The sequence below is a fragment of the Chenopodium quinoa genome, unplaced genomic scaffold (genome assembly GCF_001683475.1).
Source record: "Chenopodium quinoa cultivar QQ74 unplaced genomic scaffold, ASM168347v1, whole genome shotgun sequence".
In the NCBI taxonomy this organism is placed as follows: Eukaryota; Viridiplantae; Streptophyta; class Magnoliopsida; order Caryophyllales; family Amaranthaceae; genus Chenopodium; species Chenopodium quinoa.
Genome location: NW_018745003.1, coordinates 1,408,167 through 1,426,811, shown reverse-complemented (window position 1 = coordinate 1,426,811; position 18,645 = coordinate 1,408,167). Strand labels below are relative to the sequence as shown.

Sequence of the window (18,645 nt, the reverse complement as noted above, 5' to 3'; positions counted from 1 at the left end):
AATGAGTTTGAGTTTGGATTAGTGAATTTTGCCTATAGTTTGTTTACTTGTGATTGTGCACCTATAAAAACTGAATTTTTGATGTCTATTTTAAGATTATTTACATTGACTTCTTCATTCCTTGCATACATGACTTGCTATTAGTGTGTCGACTACTTGGTCTTGGTTTGACATTCAAAGTTTTGCATTACATCATAGCCAAACATGCCCTCATTATACCATTCAAGGCAACAACGGTTGAATCTCATCATCTTTGAGCACATCTATCTGAAGTTAAACCTACAAAATTGAATTATCCACACATTCTATTCTTAGCCTCTATTTCTTCTGTTCTGGTTCTCGATTTTCAGATTATTGCTCTGTTACATTAGGATTAGAGACGATCAGGCTATACTTTCTCTATAGATTTAAAGTTTTGCTTCTTTAGAGGTCATTATGAGCATTAACATTCTAGGAGCAAATATATCTACTGTAGTTGTAGCATGTATTGCTGTAGGACTTTTAATAGTACTGATACTCTTGATTTGGTTGTGCTGCGTGCTCTGTCGGGGAAAAGGTGGAGATAGGAGGAGGAGACCGACTCACAGTATCTCTGTAGAAAATCCTCCTGGAGCTATTAGAGGTATATATAACCCTATCCTGCAGAATTTAGTATTTTGTTTTATCTTGGTGTTTGTATATATGATCCTGCCCTTGTTTTTTTTTACATAAATGAATGGGTTTTATGCTTTTATCTGAATGATGATTTGGATAATTTATGCTTAGGAATTAAGTAAAATGAATACAAGTGCTTAAGAAATGCCACAGTTTCTTAGAATTTACACATTCATGGTATTTAGGAATTCCATTAGATATGATGATATTTAGTCAATATATATGAAGTGAAAAAAACCATTTAAATCTTTTACTCTCTGTCTTCTGTGTTTATCATTTTACCAAAACATGTAATAATCCTTTTGTCATTAGATTTTGTAAAAGCCTAAATAGATGAAATGCTTGTTAGGTAACCAGCAGCATGTTGAACCAGCTCAACAACGGCAGCAACACCATAATCCACCTAGAAGGGCTGAACATCATAAGGATTTATATACTCCTCCCGCTTCAGCTGTATCACATATCCCTTCACAGTCTTCTATGGGAAGCAATGGCAACAACCCATTGCCTCCACAACCATCTCGGCGTTCTCCAGCAGCTCAAGTTCCAGCTTACTCGAACTCAGGGCAGTCCAATTTATCTGGCAGTGGAAGCTTAATCCCACCTCCATCTCCAGCTTTATCATATGCCTCTTCACAGACCATGTTTACTTACAATGATCTTGCAATGGCAACAAATAGCTTCTCAGAAGATAATTACTTGGGAGAAGGTGGTTTTGGGTCTGTTCACAAAGGACTTCTTCCTACTGGGAAAGCAATTGCTGTTAAGTCTCTTAGATCTAATAGTGGTCAAGGAGAGCGTGAATTCGCGGCAGAAGTTGAAATCATTAGCCGAGTGCATCACAGGCATCTTGTTAACTTAGTGGGTTTCTGCATCACTGGCTCGAAAAGATTTCTTGTTTATGAATTTGTTACGAACAAGACTCTGGAGTTCCACCTTCATGGTTAGATCATGTTTACCTTTACTTAATCATTGTTTTAATTTTGTTAATTTTTCAAGAATGTATCTATTCTGGTTCCATCTGATGGAATAATCATGTTGCAGGTAAGGATCAGCCTACAATGGATTGGCCCACGAGACTAAAGGTAGCTGTGGGGGCTGCAAAAGGATTAGCATATCTGCATGAAGATTGTAAGTACTCTTTAACTGCTGTCATTATGACTTCAAGGCCAGGAACCAATTTTGGTGATTTCCTGATACATGTGTATGGGTGTGAATCTAATGCATGTTCCGGTCACTATAATGTAGGCCAACCAAGAATTATACATCGTGATATTAAAGCTGCTAATATACTCATAGACAACAAATATCAAGCCAAGGTGACTTTCTGATCATGTTTGATTATTGTTGCTATTGATTTATTGATTTGTTCATAGTATTCATCATTTTTCTCCCTTCCCAACTCTTTAATATCTATTGGAGTATATGAGATCTTTTAATATGTTAGAAATCATTTTCTACAATGTAAATGTCAAGCTTGTGTTTTGCAGGTTGCAGATTTTGGACTTGCAAAGCTTACACCTGAAGAATATACACATGTTACCACTCGAGTTATGGGAACCTTGGGGTAAAAAAATCTGATCCCTTCTTCATGGTCTATTGTACTATATGTATTTCATCCAAAGATATATTCAAATCTAATAAACTAATAAAGTATTAATTTAACACTCATTATGCTGATGTTTCACTCTATATCATGCTTACAGATACTTGGCTCCAGAGTATGCTTCATCTGGGAGACTCACGGAGAAGTCTGATGTTTATTCCTTCGGTGTCATGCTTCTGGAATTGATTACTGGACGTAGACCAGTTGACAAAACACAAAAGCAGTATAATCTAGTGGAATGGGTAAAGTTTTTTTCTTTCACGGTTCCACCTCTTATCTATATACTGTATGATTTTATACAACTTCAAGAAATCATAATAGTTCTAGATTATACATTTGGATTCAATCAAGCTGAGAAGCTACAGCTTAAAAGATTCTCAGAAAAGTAAATAAATTAGCATTCTGCTGGCTTTTTGCAGGCGAGACCTTTACTCACAACTGCTATGGAGGATGAGAACTTCAATCAACTTGTTGATCCACGCTTGCAATTTAGTTACAAGCATAGTGAGATGGCTCGTATGTTGACTTGTGCTGGTACATGTGTTCGAAAGTCAGCACGTAGTAGACCACTGATGAGTCAGGTACTCAACTCACATGCATGATTGAAAATGTATAAAATCAGAAGGCAATCTGAAGCTCATTCTTCTTATCTAACTGAACAGATAATAATAGGATATTAGTTCCCCTGTCAATCTGTTTCAATGAGCACATTCTTCATATTTTACTGATCAGATAATAAGAAGGCATACTATGGGCTTATGCATCTGTTTTCCCTTTGATTACAAATATGCCAACTTATCTGTCTTGTTTTTCTGATGCTGTTCTTGAACTATGGAAATGAGCAGGTAGTTCGCGCTCTTGAAGGGAATTTGTCCCTTACTGATTTAACTGAAGGAATAACACCTGGCCGTAGTATGCTCCATAGATATGAAACTGCTTCAGAAAATAGTGGTAGTCAATACAAGAAAGGTTCCAAAGGGGACTCAACAGAATTTGTTAGCAGTGAGTATGATGGAACAACAAGCGAGTATGGATTGTATGTGACTGGTTCAAGTAGCGAAGAACAGACTACTCGAGAATTGGATACTGAAGAGGAGCAGAGAAATAAGGCACATGTTAAGTAACTCCGTATTATTGATCTTAAATTCCTCGAGCTGATTCTAGCTTGCAAATCAATTACTACAAAGGATGACTTAAAGAAATCAATTTTGCAGTCGCGTTATTAAGTTCACTGATGGTATGTTCAGGTGCTGTTGAAGAAATTTTCCAAGTATTCACATTTTATTAAGTTGCATATGCTGGATTGAGAGAGATGAGGCTGGTTATGTTAAGAAAAAAAGAAAAAAAGATCCTATTACCCGATGTCTAATACAATTTCATGCTAGCCATACTCATCATGTGTGAGTTGGACTGCTGACCATTTCATATTCTTTAATTGTAAAAAAATGTTTTCCCCAATTGTAACTATTTTTGTTCATTGAGAATTATTATAGAAAATTGATTTTATTTTTTTTCCTTGTTGATTTGTTTTATTGTTAATATGAATATTCTAAGTAAATGTTGGAGTTTTTGCTTTATAATATTTAAATTAGGAAATTGATTTTGAACTTCAAATATGGATAGAGGAAGTTTTGCATTTATTACATTTGGAAAAAATATTGATAAAGACTTTACATGTGGACACAGAAAGCATGAATACAAGAATAAGACATAAAGACAACTTATCTGTATAAACATCTATTTTTGACAATTAAGGGTCAGGTCTTGGTTTGACAGAGGGTAAAGGGAAGGGAAGGGTTACTTCAGGCAACAAGGCCTCGCCAAGGCAACACAAAGGCAAAGGCATCTTAAGACATGATAACGAGAGGTGGCCCAATGCATTAATGAGATGGTTTTGGGTACCAATTAGGCATCTCGTGGCTTTTGGACCCCACGAGTCTTTGAGAGGCCATTTGGGTGGTTGAAATCATTTACTCCGCCTTTAAAATGTCATATACTTTGTAATTAGTTACATATGTTCCTCCTTCTATCAACTCAAAGCCACTATGTGACCAACTAGTGGTTGTACATGGTTTCAAACAAACATTTTATGAGTAATATGACCCTAGTAATGTATACTTTTGGTGCTGAAAAACTATAAAAGCTATGCTTTAGTCCAATTGATTACCTTCATTTAATTATAGTTTTTTAATATTATGGTTCATTTGAAAAAACTTTAATGACAATTAGTAATTGTATATAAATATTAAATAAATAAAAAGTCAAAGTATATTAAATGGAGAGTACGCCAAAAAAATAGAGAAAATGTACTGTAGTAATATAAAGGCTATGCGTTAGTCCATTTGATTTAATCTAGTTTGAATAAACTTAAGAAATGATAATCTCATGTCTTAGATACCAAATTACCAATCCCAAACTTTAATTCTTGTACACTAATCTATAAAATAAAATATCATCTGGGTACTCGAAAACAATATAGTCCATTCTAATCATTTCTGAAATAAGCAAATACGAGTACAAGTATGTATTAGACTTTTAAATACGGATTTAAACATGTACTCCGTAAAAAGACTAGTCGCTAAGCAGCAAAATTACAGCTGCAAATTGCAATAGTTCCTGTAACAAGACAACGAATCCCTTAGCTTGCATATTCCTTTTCTTCGTCTACTTCCTTCTTCCTCAATACCCCCAATTTCCCCTTTTTTCTCTCTCCTCCTTTCTAACAGAAAATCAAAAAGGGGTTCACTCAAATCCAAGGTCAATGGCATCGCGTCGTCGAAAGCTCCTCAAAATCATCATCCTTGGTGATAGTGGGTAATTTTAATTCTCTTTCTCTGTCCTTGATTTTTACTTACTTTTGGAATTTGATGAATTTTCATGGATTGATTTTAAATTTTTAATCTTTTTGAATGTTTGATGATGATTTTACAGAGTTGGGAAGACTTCACTTATGAATCAGTATCCTTTGAATTGAAATATGCTTTCCTCAATTTTTTTTTTTTTTTTTTTTTTTACCATTTTTTTTTGTGCCATTTTTTGCAAATTCTAGTGATTACCCTTTTTGATTTGGTTTTATTGCATGCCCCATTTTCTAAATTTAATGCTGACCTTTCTTAATCAATTTTGTGGCATGTGTTTTTAATGTATAATAGTTGGAATTGGAAATTTGGGGTTTTGCCTTAAATTTGATAAAATTCAGATTTGTTAATAAGAAGTTCAGTAATCAGTATAAAGCAACAATTGGAGCTGATTTCTTGACTAAAGAACTCCAATTTGAAGATAGGCTTTTCACATTGCAGGTATGAATTTATGATCGTGTTTATGACTCTTCCTTTACCCGGTTTGCATTCGTTAATTACTTCGATTATGCTAGTGAATTTGCCTTTAATTGCTGTGGTAGGTTAAATGCATGTTTAGTGTTGAGATCCCTTAGAATTTGGGAATTTGGTTAGATTCTATCAGAAGAAGTGTCATTATATGAAGCCGGAAGCTTTATAATCTGCTCCTCACTCGCCTGACTTTGTAGATTATTTCAAATTTTAGGGATACATGATGCATGTTTCAAAGCACGGGGGTACCTTGTGCATTTTTCGGTACCTTTTCTTCCTAAATAAAAAAAATAAATTTAAATTGAGGAAGTTTCCTTGCCTTCAATTCAGAGTGCAAAGATGATAAGTTTATGCAGCTTGTTTATTGATGTATGAGCATGTCTGCCTCCATTGGCATGAAGAAGTTGGGACTTAGGGTATCCCAAAATCATGTTATGTGTTCGATTCTACAGAAATCTGAATACATTCTGAAGGATGTGAGCCAATGGCTCGAATACTAATTATTCAACAGACTGCATCTGTGGTCTTTATGTTGTCATCCGTCTTTCATTTCTGTCTCGTGGACCTAGAGTAGACACTTGTTCTCCTAACCCCACTCATATGGTGATGGAAACAAGTTACTGCATCCCTCATAACCATTGTGTTGGGTTTTTATGATAAGCTACATTTGGAGGGAATGATTGTGTTGTGCTTACTAAGTTTCACCCATCAAATGTAGCTTTATAGCTGTGCAGAAACCTCCTTTTGGATCATTTAGATATTTAAAATAAGAGATTCTCTCTATGCTTTTTCTCGTTCTTATATCTAGATATTGATCCAATGATCCTTTTCTTATCATATTGGTGAATTGTGATCACTTTGTTCTACCTATGGCATTGAGCAAGATAAAAATGACCTTACACTGTCACCCTGTATCCATGGATTGAATGTACTAAAGGGGTTTAGAGCTCTGATTAGCATATTTATGATGCGGCTTCTGCTAAATAGGATGAGATAATGAAATTTAACTTAAAACAGTTGACGGTAGAGACTTTGTTGTTGATATATATTTTTTTCAGACGCATAACGCCATAACGGTAGCTTACCTATCAGCAAGCTTGTGATGTACCCTCTGTAAAACAAAGAACATATGGAAAATGGTAGAGAAAGATGGTCTAAAAATGTTGTAATTCATGTATCCTGTGTATCCATCTCATCAGAGTCTGCTTACAACAGCTGTTTGCTTGTTGTCTGTTCTATACTGAAAAATTTGTCCCGCGATACTCTAAACTAAGGTGAATGTTGTTTGGCCGAATTGCAGATTTGGGATACAGCTGGACAGGAAAGGTTTCAGAGTCTAGGTGTTGCTTTTTACCGTGGTGCAGATTGTTGTGTTCTTACTTATGATGTTAATGTCACGAAGTCTTTTGAGAACCTCAATCGGTGGAGGGAGGAGTTTTTATTGCAGGTAAGTGTTCTTTCAAGTTTTTCCTAAATACTTGAATACTTCAAGGGAGGTAACTACACTGAGTTTTACTCTTTTTGTGTGATAGGCAAGCCCAAGTGATCCAGATAACTTCCCATTTATTTTGCTGGGGAACAAGATAGATGTTGATGGTGGAAGCGGCAGAGTGGTAAATTTTCTTAAATCTTAAAAATAAATGGCTTTTCTGCAATTTGAGATTTTGGACATTATAATGAATCATTTCTTATGATGATAATGTACATCAAGTTGAACTAGTCTAAAGTCTTTGGGTCAATGCAAAAGGAGTTAATACTTGTTTCTTGTATGCTGTTCCTACCCTTATTTTTTTTGGTCACTAAATAAATTGCTGTCTTCATTGCCATTAATCATATGAGCTCGTGTATATCTCCAAATAAAACAGGTCTCAGAAAAGAAGGCAAAAGCTTGGTGCATGAGCAAGGGGAATATTCCTTATTTCGAAACCTCAGCCAAAGATGGTACAAATGTTGAAGAGGCTTTCATGTGCATAGCTAAAAATGCCATAAAGAATGAACCTGAAGAAGAAATGTGAGTTTCCATTAAATGATTTTCCTTTTGGCTTGTATTGTCTGATTATGGTTTTTTTTTTTTTTTTTTTTTTTTTTCCTTTTTCTTTTGACATAATGTCTGATTATGTTTGAGCATGGAAACGGACCACTCCCTTCGTCCCTATATGGATTTCTTTTATGGGTGTCCTTGAAAGAATGCTCCATTTCCTTGATAGCCATGTGACCCCATCTACTTACTCTTATCAATGGTATATGGTTCCACTAATTTACCTTTTTATCAGCTCCACCCAACCAAACCATGTTAAATGTATTTGGAGCATATATTTTATCGATGGAGGGAGCATTTATTCAGTTCCACACTCCATTTTGATGAACCCTTGAACATCTTTAAATTTATTTCTTTCCATTGTTACACCTATATATTACTTCAAAGGGATTCTAATTGTTTGATCCATTAATCATGTTATAGGTATGTTCCCGACACCATTGATATGACGAACAGAGCACAATCTCAAAGTTCTTCAGCCTGTGAATGTTAAGAATCTGTTGCCGTGTAAAAGAACTGCCTTAAATCCTTAATTGTTCCATTGTTTTACAATATTGACAAGTTTGCCTGTGAATGTACACACATCATAATGGAGAATCAAGGAGGAATTGGATGATCAACGTGTACCTGTTTTCTCATTATAACTAATAATTCTTTGTCGTTTGATGTTAATTGTGGAGATATATCCTGGTTGCATTGGGATCATGTTTATGTTCACACCAAAGTTATTCCAACTGCAAACAATGGCAAAGTCTTGATCTAAGGTCTTAATTTTTCTACTCCGTATAATATAATTGTACAGAGTTTCCTTAATTTACTTGCTTTCCTTGATTCTTGTTAAGGCATGAAGAGGTTTATAGCAAAAAGTTTCTGGTGATACTAGGAGTACTACTTACTCACCTATTCAAAATCCATATTCCTTGAATCAATGTAGCCTGCACGGCTGCGCGCACCATATATTACATTAATATCTGGCGAAATCGAGCAACTGCATACAAATTTAACTAGTTGCTGACAATTACAGTTGGACAAAAATACATTCTAACTCGCGTTTTTTTAGAGAGCCTACAATGTACGATGTACCATAAGTTGAATCTTTATATGTGACTGCAGATACTGAGTTACTGTGTAGAAACTTAACTACCAACATACAGTAACAGTACAACAAAGATCTTTTTACTTGTGTAATCTTTGCAGCCTACAATGTATTTAAGTTGGATCTACCCAAAAGCTTTAAGAGTAAGAAAAAGACTAATCTAAATTTCAGTTTCAAATACAGATCCTAAAAACTAATTCTGCTTCAATCTTAAGAACTACGATCTTTGCTACAAAACTTTTCCGCCAATTATATTACACATTTGGATATCTACCAGAGCTTGAACCTTTCCTCCGTCGCCGCCGCTTTTGTCGGATTCGCCAAAAGCTCAAAAATAGCAAAAATCCTACCAAAAACACATAAATAATAAGACGTCCACAGGTTGTAATTAAATTTAGGGTTGAAAACTAGACATGCAAGATTCAATCAGATGTAAAAACCTCGAACATGTTGACTACTGGATGAGACCACAAAACCATATCGCAAAATAACTAAATAAAGTTGGAAGGAGATTAGGGTGGCAAAATTAGAATAATGTTTTCAGAGATGAATAAATTATCATGACATAAAAGAAATTTCATCAAGAATACAATACTAACCAGAAGTGGCGATTATTGCAGGTACAAGCCAATGACTAGCAACCAGCACAGGCATGTCAAGCTGTATGAATTATCAAAAAAATCATATATGAGGTACTAAATAGCTTATGTAACAGCATATAATTTGCAGCATCAGTTCCTTACCTCATCCGTGTAAAAGAGGCCAAAATACTTGTTACTTAATGAATCGCCAGTTTTCTGGGGAACTATACGATGAATTTTCAGACCTGAGCCCTCAAAACTGGAATTTGAACTTCTGCCCATATCAACAGCATGGTAACCGGGAAGTATTCTGTTTCTTCCCCTAACTTGCATATTGTAACCTTTCGTTCCTACCACTTCAAACCTGGAGTCAGTCCGGCACATCAATTCCTTCCCCATGACAGCGGAATAGGCTGAGAAATTCACGTCAGTCCTTCGTGACGGCAACTGCTTATCATCTATATACAAGGATGCACCCTGTCTAACAGAATCTGAGAAAAGAATTGGATCCCTGATATTACTACTGGTGAACTCTACTATTTTTTTAAGCAGCCAAAAGCAATTAGTAACCATATGGCTACTGTCAAGACAATTTGAATCTCCATAAACTGATATCCGGCCTTCACCAGCCTCCAGAAAACCAAGAATAGGTGAATTTTCCTACAAGAATCAAGATAAAGAAGTTAGCAAGATAGACCTAATTGACATGTCAAAGGAGCTTAAACTATTAGCAAGTGAACCCAGTCAACCAGCCAGCAAACGAGAAAATCATCCCACTCACCAAAATGGGAAAATATAAAAGGATCGTTTGATTTAGGCATTTCCATATATTTTTTTTCTTGAAAGGAAAGACTAAAAGGTCAATGTTAAATTTTGAATGATAAAGAATGTGGGCACTGGGCAGTCTTTCCCAACCCCTGATCCATTGGCAAAATAAAAACTACTCCAATAAATAAAAATAAGCTATCAACATGACAACATCTAAGCATATATTATTAGCGGTTTCTTGGGAAAAAAAAAATTAACTAGTTGAATGATTATAAAAAATAGGATTTCGATTACCTTCATCAGACCGGATGATAGCACATTCTGAGTAGCTCCCCCATCTGACCTATCTATGAAAGGAAAACTGTGAACATATCCGCCAGCTGGAAACTTTAGTATGTTGGTTCCTGATGCATACCGACTTTGTTCACCATTAATCGAAAAATCACCATTAAGGATCTTATCACCAAATGCAATCCCAAATGGGGCCAAAAGGTCATTCAGTGCAGGAACATTTGCACCACCAGTAACAGGGGTCCACCAGCTCCTTGTGTTATCATCAAAAAATCTCATTTTAACCATTGTCTCAACATTATACCACTCAGCAAACACAGCCAAGCCCAATCCAGTGTTCAGAATATCTTCCCTCAACTTAATTATCTCTTCTTCAAAGTATTCATCTTCAAGATCAACAAGCAGGAGGGTCCCATACTGGCGAGCATCAAAACATGTAAGTGGAGAACCAAGGGTCTCAACATAGTATCCTGCATCACTCAACATGTTGAACATAGTATGGAAATTTGTGTGGGGGTGATCCCCATGCCAATCTAGGATATCATTGCGGACATCCAACGAATCTCTAGGTATATAGCCAGGTGGATATTTGATGTTGTGAAATTGATCCCACAGGATCCTTTTGGATCTTGCAGGAGTTGGAACAACTTTCAATCTCAACCTGAGAACACATATGCTAGTTCGTACTTCTTTCTCACCTTGAACAGGTGGACTTCGGATCTTAACAGTCACGTTACCTTCAATCACTCCATGAAACTGTGCACCTTCTTCCTTAATCTGGACATGGAGAGCCAAATAGCCAGTCCATGGCCATACAACCTCTGAATATGTAAAATGGATGCTAAGCAGATTGCCTTCCTCGTTAAATGGATGCCAGTTTGGTGACTCATAAACATAGCCAATCACTCCCATACCATTCAAAATAGTAGCATTAAATATAACAGGCATAGCACCAGCATAGAGAGGTTGACGACAAAAAGGCCATGAATAAGGGCAATCCATAAAGTCCAGCACACTAGGAAAGATGCTTGCCCGTGGTTTGTAATTCTTTAAGATTTCATATGATTCTAACCTGACACCATAATCAGCAATTGATTGCAATTGTACAAAGAAAGGAGTCAGCATTTGTGAAAACAAAGTTAGTGTATTTGTTAGACCGTGAATTGAGAAGTATGCACAAATTAACTCACAGGTCAACTCTCCCAGCACCTTGTTCATACATATTAGGACCAGAGAGCCTCGCAGCTCCTTCAACCAGTGCTTGCTTCATGCTAGCAGGATTCAGGGTGCGTTTTCTGTTGCTCTCTGGAATGATACTGACTAGCAAGCACACCACTCCAGCAACCACGGGACTTGCAACACTTGTGCCTGACAAAGGTTTGCACCCTGTACTGATTTTTGATCCCAGGATGTCACGTCCATAAGCGACAACATCTGGCTTCACACGGCCATATCTGAGCAAAAATGATCACATATGAATCCACAACTCAATATAGAATATCAAGTACACTGTATGCACAATTTGCTGAAAAGATGATTAAGGTCTCTTCCATTGCTATTAACTATATAGCTGCATAGCTAAACATTACAAAGATGTACTTATATTATAAGAAAAAAATTATACAATAATCAATAAAACTATTACCCATGTGGAATCTCCCATGTGCTCATGCCACGTGAAGAAAATGATGCAATGTGATCAGTATAGTCTATACCACCAACTCCAATGACATCACTTTGATCAGCTGGGTTGTTCAGTGTACCATAGAGTGGTCCATCATTTCCAATTGCAGACACCATGATTATGTTGTTAGCTGTTAGTTCCCAAACCTAAACAATATGAAAAAGTTTCCAAAGCCTCAGTTATCTTCCAACAGTATACAAGAACCACTTAGCATCAAAACATGTATGAAGTAAGGGTTACAAGAAACATTCATCAAAACCTAAACACTATAATTAAATAATACATTCATTCTCAGGTTCTTCCCTTTCCCCCACCCCCATTCCTTCACTTGTGAATTTTACCCATAGTTGTTTATATAGTAGTATCTTCCTTTTTATTAAAATGATAACTCTACACTGTGTACATGTTATATAATGAATCAACCAAATCAACATTCACGGACCTTAAGGAAAATATATCATTTTTAGGCGAGTAAGCCATAGGAAGCCTTATGATCACTATACAACAGACATGAAGCTTTTTAAAGGGAAGGCATCAGATAAAATAGCCTACTTTCCAGCATTACTATGAGACTATCAATTGTCTCCGCGATAGAGATGTTATCAACGATTCTAGTCCAATCAAAGCAAAGATATAACCAATAGTAGCACTGGAAAGGGTTATTAAGCATCATGTAAAAGAACTAATTTAAATATGCCACCACTTAACCATCAGCAATTGAGATGCTAATATGCTATAATAAGGTACATAAATTAAATTTAGACACCTTAAATAACAAGGGCATATAGAAGCAAGTAAAAAATAATGGTGTATCAAATCAATTTTCCAATTGTGAAAGCTAAAAGGAAATGTTGTATCATGTAAGTCGCAACATAAAAAGTAATATATATACACTAAAAATGGGAGGTGAAAATTTGAATCACTTAGTAACAACCCCCCCCCCCCCCCCAAAACAAAACTCCTGTTCTGTAGACGAATATGCACTTATATATAAGATTTTGATACTGCAATAAGATACCACAATTTATGTGAAAAAAATCCGTCAACCAACATACCTTCTCCACAAATGGAAGGTCCAAGTGATCAGGACCACCAATACTCAAATTTAGCACATCCATATTAGTTGCAATGGCATAGTTGAATGCATCAAGGAACCATGATGTGTATGACACCTGCAATAAGCTGAATAAAAGATTATCACAAAATTGCTGATAACATGCTACTTGAAGTGAACATTCCAGAGGGGAAGAATATAAAAAGAGAGATGTAATTAGTATGATTTTAAAAAAGTTCCATCTTTAGTCAGCTTATTATCAATTGACTCAAAAAAAATATGTGGCCAATGCAGAGAATCAATATGTGGCCAATGCAGAGAATTAATCCAGGTCCCCAACCCCCTAACAATATGCAAGGAGGAGGCAAGTGGGAATGGGAAAAAAATTCTCCTGAGTTTGTGACAAGGGAAATTATGGAAACAAGAAAGAAGTTAGTTACAGCTTTAGAGTAGTGAGGAAGCCACACTAATTTTGGTAGCAATATAAGGAATAGAGGAATGTACGCATAGGCTAGGGAGTAGGAATGCTCAGACAAGTGGTGATTGATTTGTAGGGAAGGAGAGTGTCAACTTCTTGAGAGTTAGTTAGCTTTTACACCTTGATTATGGCTACATACAATCATACCTTACCTTGATCAGTTTACATTTTTCTTCTTATTTTCTATGTTCTGTGTTCATGTGAGTATGGCTAAGGATCAGTATTCTTAGAAGCCTATCAAATAAAACTTTCATCACATCCACAAAAACTTTGTATCTAGCTCAAACCAATCAAAGATTTAAGACTAAATAAATATTCTCCACTCCCATAGTCCCATGTAATCTCATAGGCTATACCAACTCCTTTGAAAATAGTATTGTACACCCGGGTGCACCATGCCCGGAAGGCGGAAAGAACATACTGTTATTTGACAAAGAACATATCGTGTATGACAAAGAACATGTTTATGTTTGACAAAGAACATACCTATATATATTTGATAATATGTTCTTCTATACTTATGTTCTTTAACATATGTTGATTAAACATGTTTTTTGGGTTTCAATAATACAAAATATGTTCTTTGAATTTGGCTCGTATGTGCTCGTATGTTCTTTGAGGTAATGAGTTCTTTAACGTATGATCTTTAACGTATGTTCTTTAACGTATGTTCTTTAACTTATTTTCTTTTAACATATGTTCTTTTAACATATGTTATTTTGAATTTTGAAATTAAAAATTTAATTTGAAAATGAAATCTTGAATTATTTTTAGTTGAAAATAATTTTAGAGAGAGAAAACTAAAATTATTATGGAAAGTTGAATTTTTGGAGAGAGAGACTACTTTTGAGGAAATGAGATCTTTGGTAGAAAAAATTTCCGTCAATGTGTAATTTTTCATGAAATTTTAATAAATTTTTTATCATGTTCTTTTTGTAATGTCTTTATGTTCTTTAGTAATACATGTTCTTTGTTAAAAACAAACATGTTCTTTTTCAAACACCTAAATGTTTTTTTTCAAACTCCTAATGTTCTTTCCGCCTTTATTTTTTGTTTAACCAGGTGGGTGCACAGACCATGCATTATTCTTTACCAGGGCAAAGGACTAGGAAGAGTTAAGTAAAAAAAACCTGGAACTGTCTAAAAAGGAAAAATGCCAATTCCCTAAACTAAGAAATGTCATTGTTAAAGATGACCAAATTTGTTGATTGCTATAGCTTCTCCTCTGTATACATTTTATTCTCCTTTGTTAAAGCTCTTTCCGTCACCGCAGCCAAGCACAATATAATTTTTCCTCTAATTGATGCTGATGATAAAATGATCCATTTAATGAGAAAGCACAAGCATCACAACACCTTTTAAGATTTACGGCATTTACTATTGAATCAATATACTTTGTATTAGGAAAAAGTCCAAGAACAAGAGAACAGTATAATGCATAAACTATAGGAAAAATTGCATTAAATAATACCACCTTTCACCCATCCGCTAAAAACAAGTCGACCTTTTGATTATCTCTGAATAATACCACCTTTTGGGGGTGTCCGCTTTAAACAAGTTATTTTACCTACAACCTGAATAACCGATTAAATTTTTTTATTTTTTTTAATAAATTCATTTAACAATGTAATTAACTCTTAATAACAACTTTAATTATGTTTAATTAACAATTAAATCAAAAAACAAATAAAAAAACAATTAAAAAAACAAACAAAAAATCAGCCCCCTCCTTCCCCCACCTCCGCCTGAACCAGCCCCCATTACCCCCGGTACCCCTTGTAGCCACCTCTTCCCCGTTGGAGCAAGCCCCCCTTCCCCCTTGGCTAACCGATCCCCACTCCACTTGCTTTCTCGCCGCCGTCCTTTCCTTTCCACCATTGAAAGCGGTTTGGTTTTGGGGTTTGGTTTTGGGTTCTAGGTTCGGTTTTAGGGTGAGGTTTGTGGTCATGCCGTCATGGTGAAGATGAGGCGTGAATTTGATGCTGTTGCTGTTGTTGTAGGTAGGGTCAGAGATGTGGGACAAGGGTGGCGAGGAGGGCGAGCTAGTTTGTTCGCGGTCAGCACGAATTGTTGTTGTAAGTGGTGGCCGGAGATGTGGGAGAAGGGTGAGTGGTGGTCGTGGTATGTGGATGCGGCTGCGAGGAAGCTGCTGGTGTTTAAGGGTTAGGGGTGGCTGTGTTGGTTGGGGGAAGGGGAGGGGGGTCGATTCAGGGTGGGGGGAGGGAAGAGGGCCGATTCCGGTGGGAATTTTGGTGTGGATTTCAGCGGTGGGGGTGGTGGATTCGGTGGGGATTTCGGGGGTGAAGGTGGAGGGGATGGTGATTTCGGTGGTGGGGGAGGTATTGACGGTGGCCGACGGGGCAAGCGGCAAGGAGGGGGCTAGCTGTGGTGGGGAACGATGGCCGGGTTTCGTTGGTGGGGATTGTCGAGATTCATGGAGGGGGAAGGGCAGGAAAGAGGAAAGGGGAGGGACAGGGATGGCAGAATGGGAACGGGGATGGGAGGGATGACTGAACGGGAAAGGGGAAAGGGAACGGGAAAGGGAGGGGAATTACAGGATTGGGGTTTTTTTATTAATTTTTTTAAATAAAAAAATTATATTTTTAGACCAATAAAATGATGACACGTGTCCACATAACCTATTAATCAGGTTATCAACAGGTTATAACTTGTTTAAAGCGGACACCCCCAAAGGTGGTATTATTCAGAGATAATCAAAAGGTCGACTTGTTTTTAGCGGACGGGTGAAAGGTGATATTATTTAATGCAATTTTTCCTAAACTATATAGGTTAAAAATTCCAATTATATACAAATTTTTAACTTGAGGGAAGAAGAAGGCTTGCAAGTCTAGCATTAGTAGTAAAACATGGATTACCTGTAGATCAGTAAATACACGAAAAGCATAAATTTCAGTTTCTGGAGCAAATCCAGGGCACTCTGACTCTTGGCCAGCTATAACTCCAGCAACAAATGTCCCATGTCCAAGATTGTCATTTAAAGTGTTTTCGTTTGTCCAATTAGTCCGCTCCTGCAAACCACTAAAAACATCAGACTACTGATTTACAATATTCAGTATTCAAATTTCATTCTTTAGGTATTAACAATTTCACCTCCATGACTAAAATAACATTTTATACTGACAATCCATCTACATAGGAATATAGTATACCTTAATATTGCGAAAATGAGGGTGATTTGCCCTGATTCCAGTATCAAAGATTGCCATTTTTACTTTAGCACCTGTGTAGCCCTTAGCCCATAAAACATCAGCACCGAAGAGAGAAGTTACTTGAGAACTCTGCATCAAAAATAGAACAAAAACAATAAGCAACCAAATCACAAATACAATACAAACAATCTCCATGTTTATATCTTGTACAAAAAGGTATTTAGTTCTTTCACGGGCACAAAGAACAAACTTAAGATATCTACGGCTCTGCTTAAGAAAAGAGCACAAACTGCCAAAACCAGTTTCCAACAATATTTCAAATCAACCAATATTTCAATATATTTCTCAAGATAATCATGACATACTGACATAAACTCAATTGACACATTTCCAAATATCAGAAAATATGATATAATTTATCCATATATTGCCATTGATTTTAATGACTTTCATAATCGAACCACTCAAGTTTAATGCCAGCCCTACTATTGCAAGAAATTTCCATTAGATTTACTCTCACAAGCTCAGTAAAATTCCATCAAGTTCAGAAAAACTCACAATTTTCAGACAAAGAGAGCAAAGCATTAGCCTTCATTGATATCAAAATCAAAGTAAGATGCCAATACATATATTTCGAGTTCATATTAATACCATCAATCCATCATTGATAAGATTATCCATCAACATTCACATACTAGATAATTTCAATGTGCAAATTGATAAAATATACAGAATTCCTAATCAATCGAAAATAATTGCAAACTTATTATCATCAGCTAACCTTTTCGAGAAGATTCCGGCGCCTCCAATTGATCGTCTGGTTGCTTAGCGAGCTCCACTGACCTCCAACACCTTCTTCCTCGGCCTCAAAGGACATTTTGGTAAATATCTTCCCAGGCCGCTTCTTCACATCGCAAAAAACACTCTCTCTCTCTCCAATTTCTCCTCCTCAAGCAAGCTCCTCGAGTAGCTAAAATCCACTGATACATCCTTCACCCTATTCAAACCCTCAATTTCTCCGATCACCGCCATTTTCACCGATTCTTCAATCGAAACGACACCGAAATCAGTCGGAAACTTCGCCGCAGGATTCCGGCGCTCGATCCAGTCCCAGCCGTCGGATTTGATGCTACGACGGAGGTAACTTCGGTGAACATCGGCGTCCTTGTAAGTGAAGAATCGGACGATGTAGCTTCTTCGTGAATTTGAGGAATCCGGCTTAGGACGGTGAATTAGGGTTAGGGTTCCGTCATCGAGAAAGGGGGAATGAAGAGAAGAGGAGAAGAGGATGAGGAGAGAGAAAAGGAAAGAAGCGGAACTTTGAGGTTTGATCATGGCGGATTTGGAGATGGAGAATGGTGTTGCTATGGAGGAATTATTTGGCGGGAAAGTTCCACCATTGAAGAATGAAGAGAGAGAAATGAAAGGAGGAAGAGATAAAGATGAGATGTTTACTTTGATCTATGGATTACTGGGTTAGGAACTGCCGAACTAAGCAGCGAAGATTGCGTTCTACGAGTACTTACGAATCAGGAAAGTTTTTTCAGCCTTCACCGGTTAAACAAAACCAATACTCCAATAGGCACTAGCCCACAGTATACTCAGGTATAGGCGTATAGGGTATTCCTTTCGTCCCTAAATTTCTGCCCCATTACCAATATTTATTGGATTCGTTTCATAACACGTCATATATTTTATTAATATCGATACATTTTATGACATGCAAAACGAGGTTGTTATGTTATTTTTTGTCAATTTCGAGCTCAATTTGAATTCTAAAGGCTTGAAATGACCCCCAAAATCTTAACGGAACATTTTCTACACACAAAACAAGAAAAAAAATAATTAGCCAACCACTAACAAAACTCTGACCGAAACCGTTAAGTGGTACCAAAA

General features: G+C 36.5%; 3 protein-coding genes across 3 annotated transcripts; 2 read left to right on the top strand and 1 right to left on the bottom strand.

The window, feature by feature from the left end:
• The first annotated feature begins 202 nt into the window (after positions 1–202).
• Positions 203–3,482, top strand: LOC110707783 (proline-rich receptor-like protein kinase PERK1). The gene is made up of 8 exons (XM_021885831.1): positions 203–622; positions 1,004–1,597; positions 1,699–1,785; positions 1,903–1,973; positions 2,145–2,221; positions 2,361–2,502; positions 2,680–2,841; positions 3,106–3,482. Exons 1-8 carry the CDS (start codon positions 436–438, stop codon positions 3,382–3,384), a joined length of 1,599 nt encoding a protein of 532 aa, XP_021741523.1. The 5' UTR covers positions 203–435; the 3' UTR covers positions 3,385–3,482.
• Positions 3,483–4,850: 1,368 nt separating this feature from the next.
• LOC110707782 (ras-related protein Rab7A) lies at positions 4,851–8,371 on the top strand. Its single transcript, XM_021885830.1, has 7 exons — positions 4,851–5,074; positions 5,192–5,218; positions 5,460–5,559; positions 6,890–7,036; positions 7,122–7,202; positions 7,455–7,600; positions 8,051–8,371. The coding sequence occupies exons 1-7, from the start codon at positions 5,022–5,024 to the stop codon at positions 8,118–8,120; spliced, it is 624 nt and encodes a 207-aa protein (XP_021741522.1). The 5' UTR covers positions 4,851–5,021; the 3' UTR covers positions 8,121–8,371.
• Positions 8,372–8,707: 336 nt separating this feature from the next.
• LOC110707781 (subtilisin-like protease SBT6.1) lies at positions 8,708–18,331 on the bottom strand. Its single transcript, XM_021885829.1, is given in 11 exon segments — positions 8,708–9,069; positions 9,323–9,383; positions 9,467–9,964; positions 10,367–11,435; positions 11,554–11,817; positions 12,009–12,193; positions 13,103–13,219; positions 16,456–16,608; positions 16,750–16,878; positions 17,531–17,698; positions 17,701–18,331. Coding segments are annotated over 11 exon segments (3,120 nt in total). The 5' UTR covers positions 18,085–18,331; the 3' UTR covers positions 8,708–8,977.
• Positions 18,332–18,645: the final 314 nt, after the last annotated feature.

Coding starts and splice junctions, on each gene's coding strand:
- LOC110707782 (XM_021885830.1), top strand. CDS start 5,022: ATGGCATCGCGTCGTCGAAAGCTCCTCAAAATCATCATCCTTGGTGAT. Junction 5,219..5,459: donor AAGACTTCACTTATGAATCA/GTATCCTTTGAA, acceptor GATAAAATTCAG/ATTTGTTAATAAGAAGTTCA. Junction 7,037..7,121: donor GGGAGGAGTTTTTATTGCAG/GTAAGTGTTCTT, acceptor TTTGTGTGATAG/GCAAGCCCAAGTGATCCAGA.
- LOC110707783 (XM_021885831.1), top strand. CDS start 436: ATGAGCATTAACATTCTAGGAGCAAATATATCTACTGTAGTTGTAGCA. Junction 2,222..2,360: donor CGAGTTATGGGAACCTTGGG/GTAAAAAAATCT, acceptor TCATGCTTACAG/ATACTTGGCTCCAGAGTATG. Junction 2,842..3,105: donor GTAGACCACTGATGAGTCAG/GTACTCAACTCA, acceptor GGAAATGAGCAG/GTAGTTCGCGCTCTTGAAGG.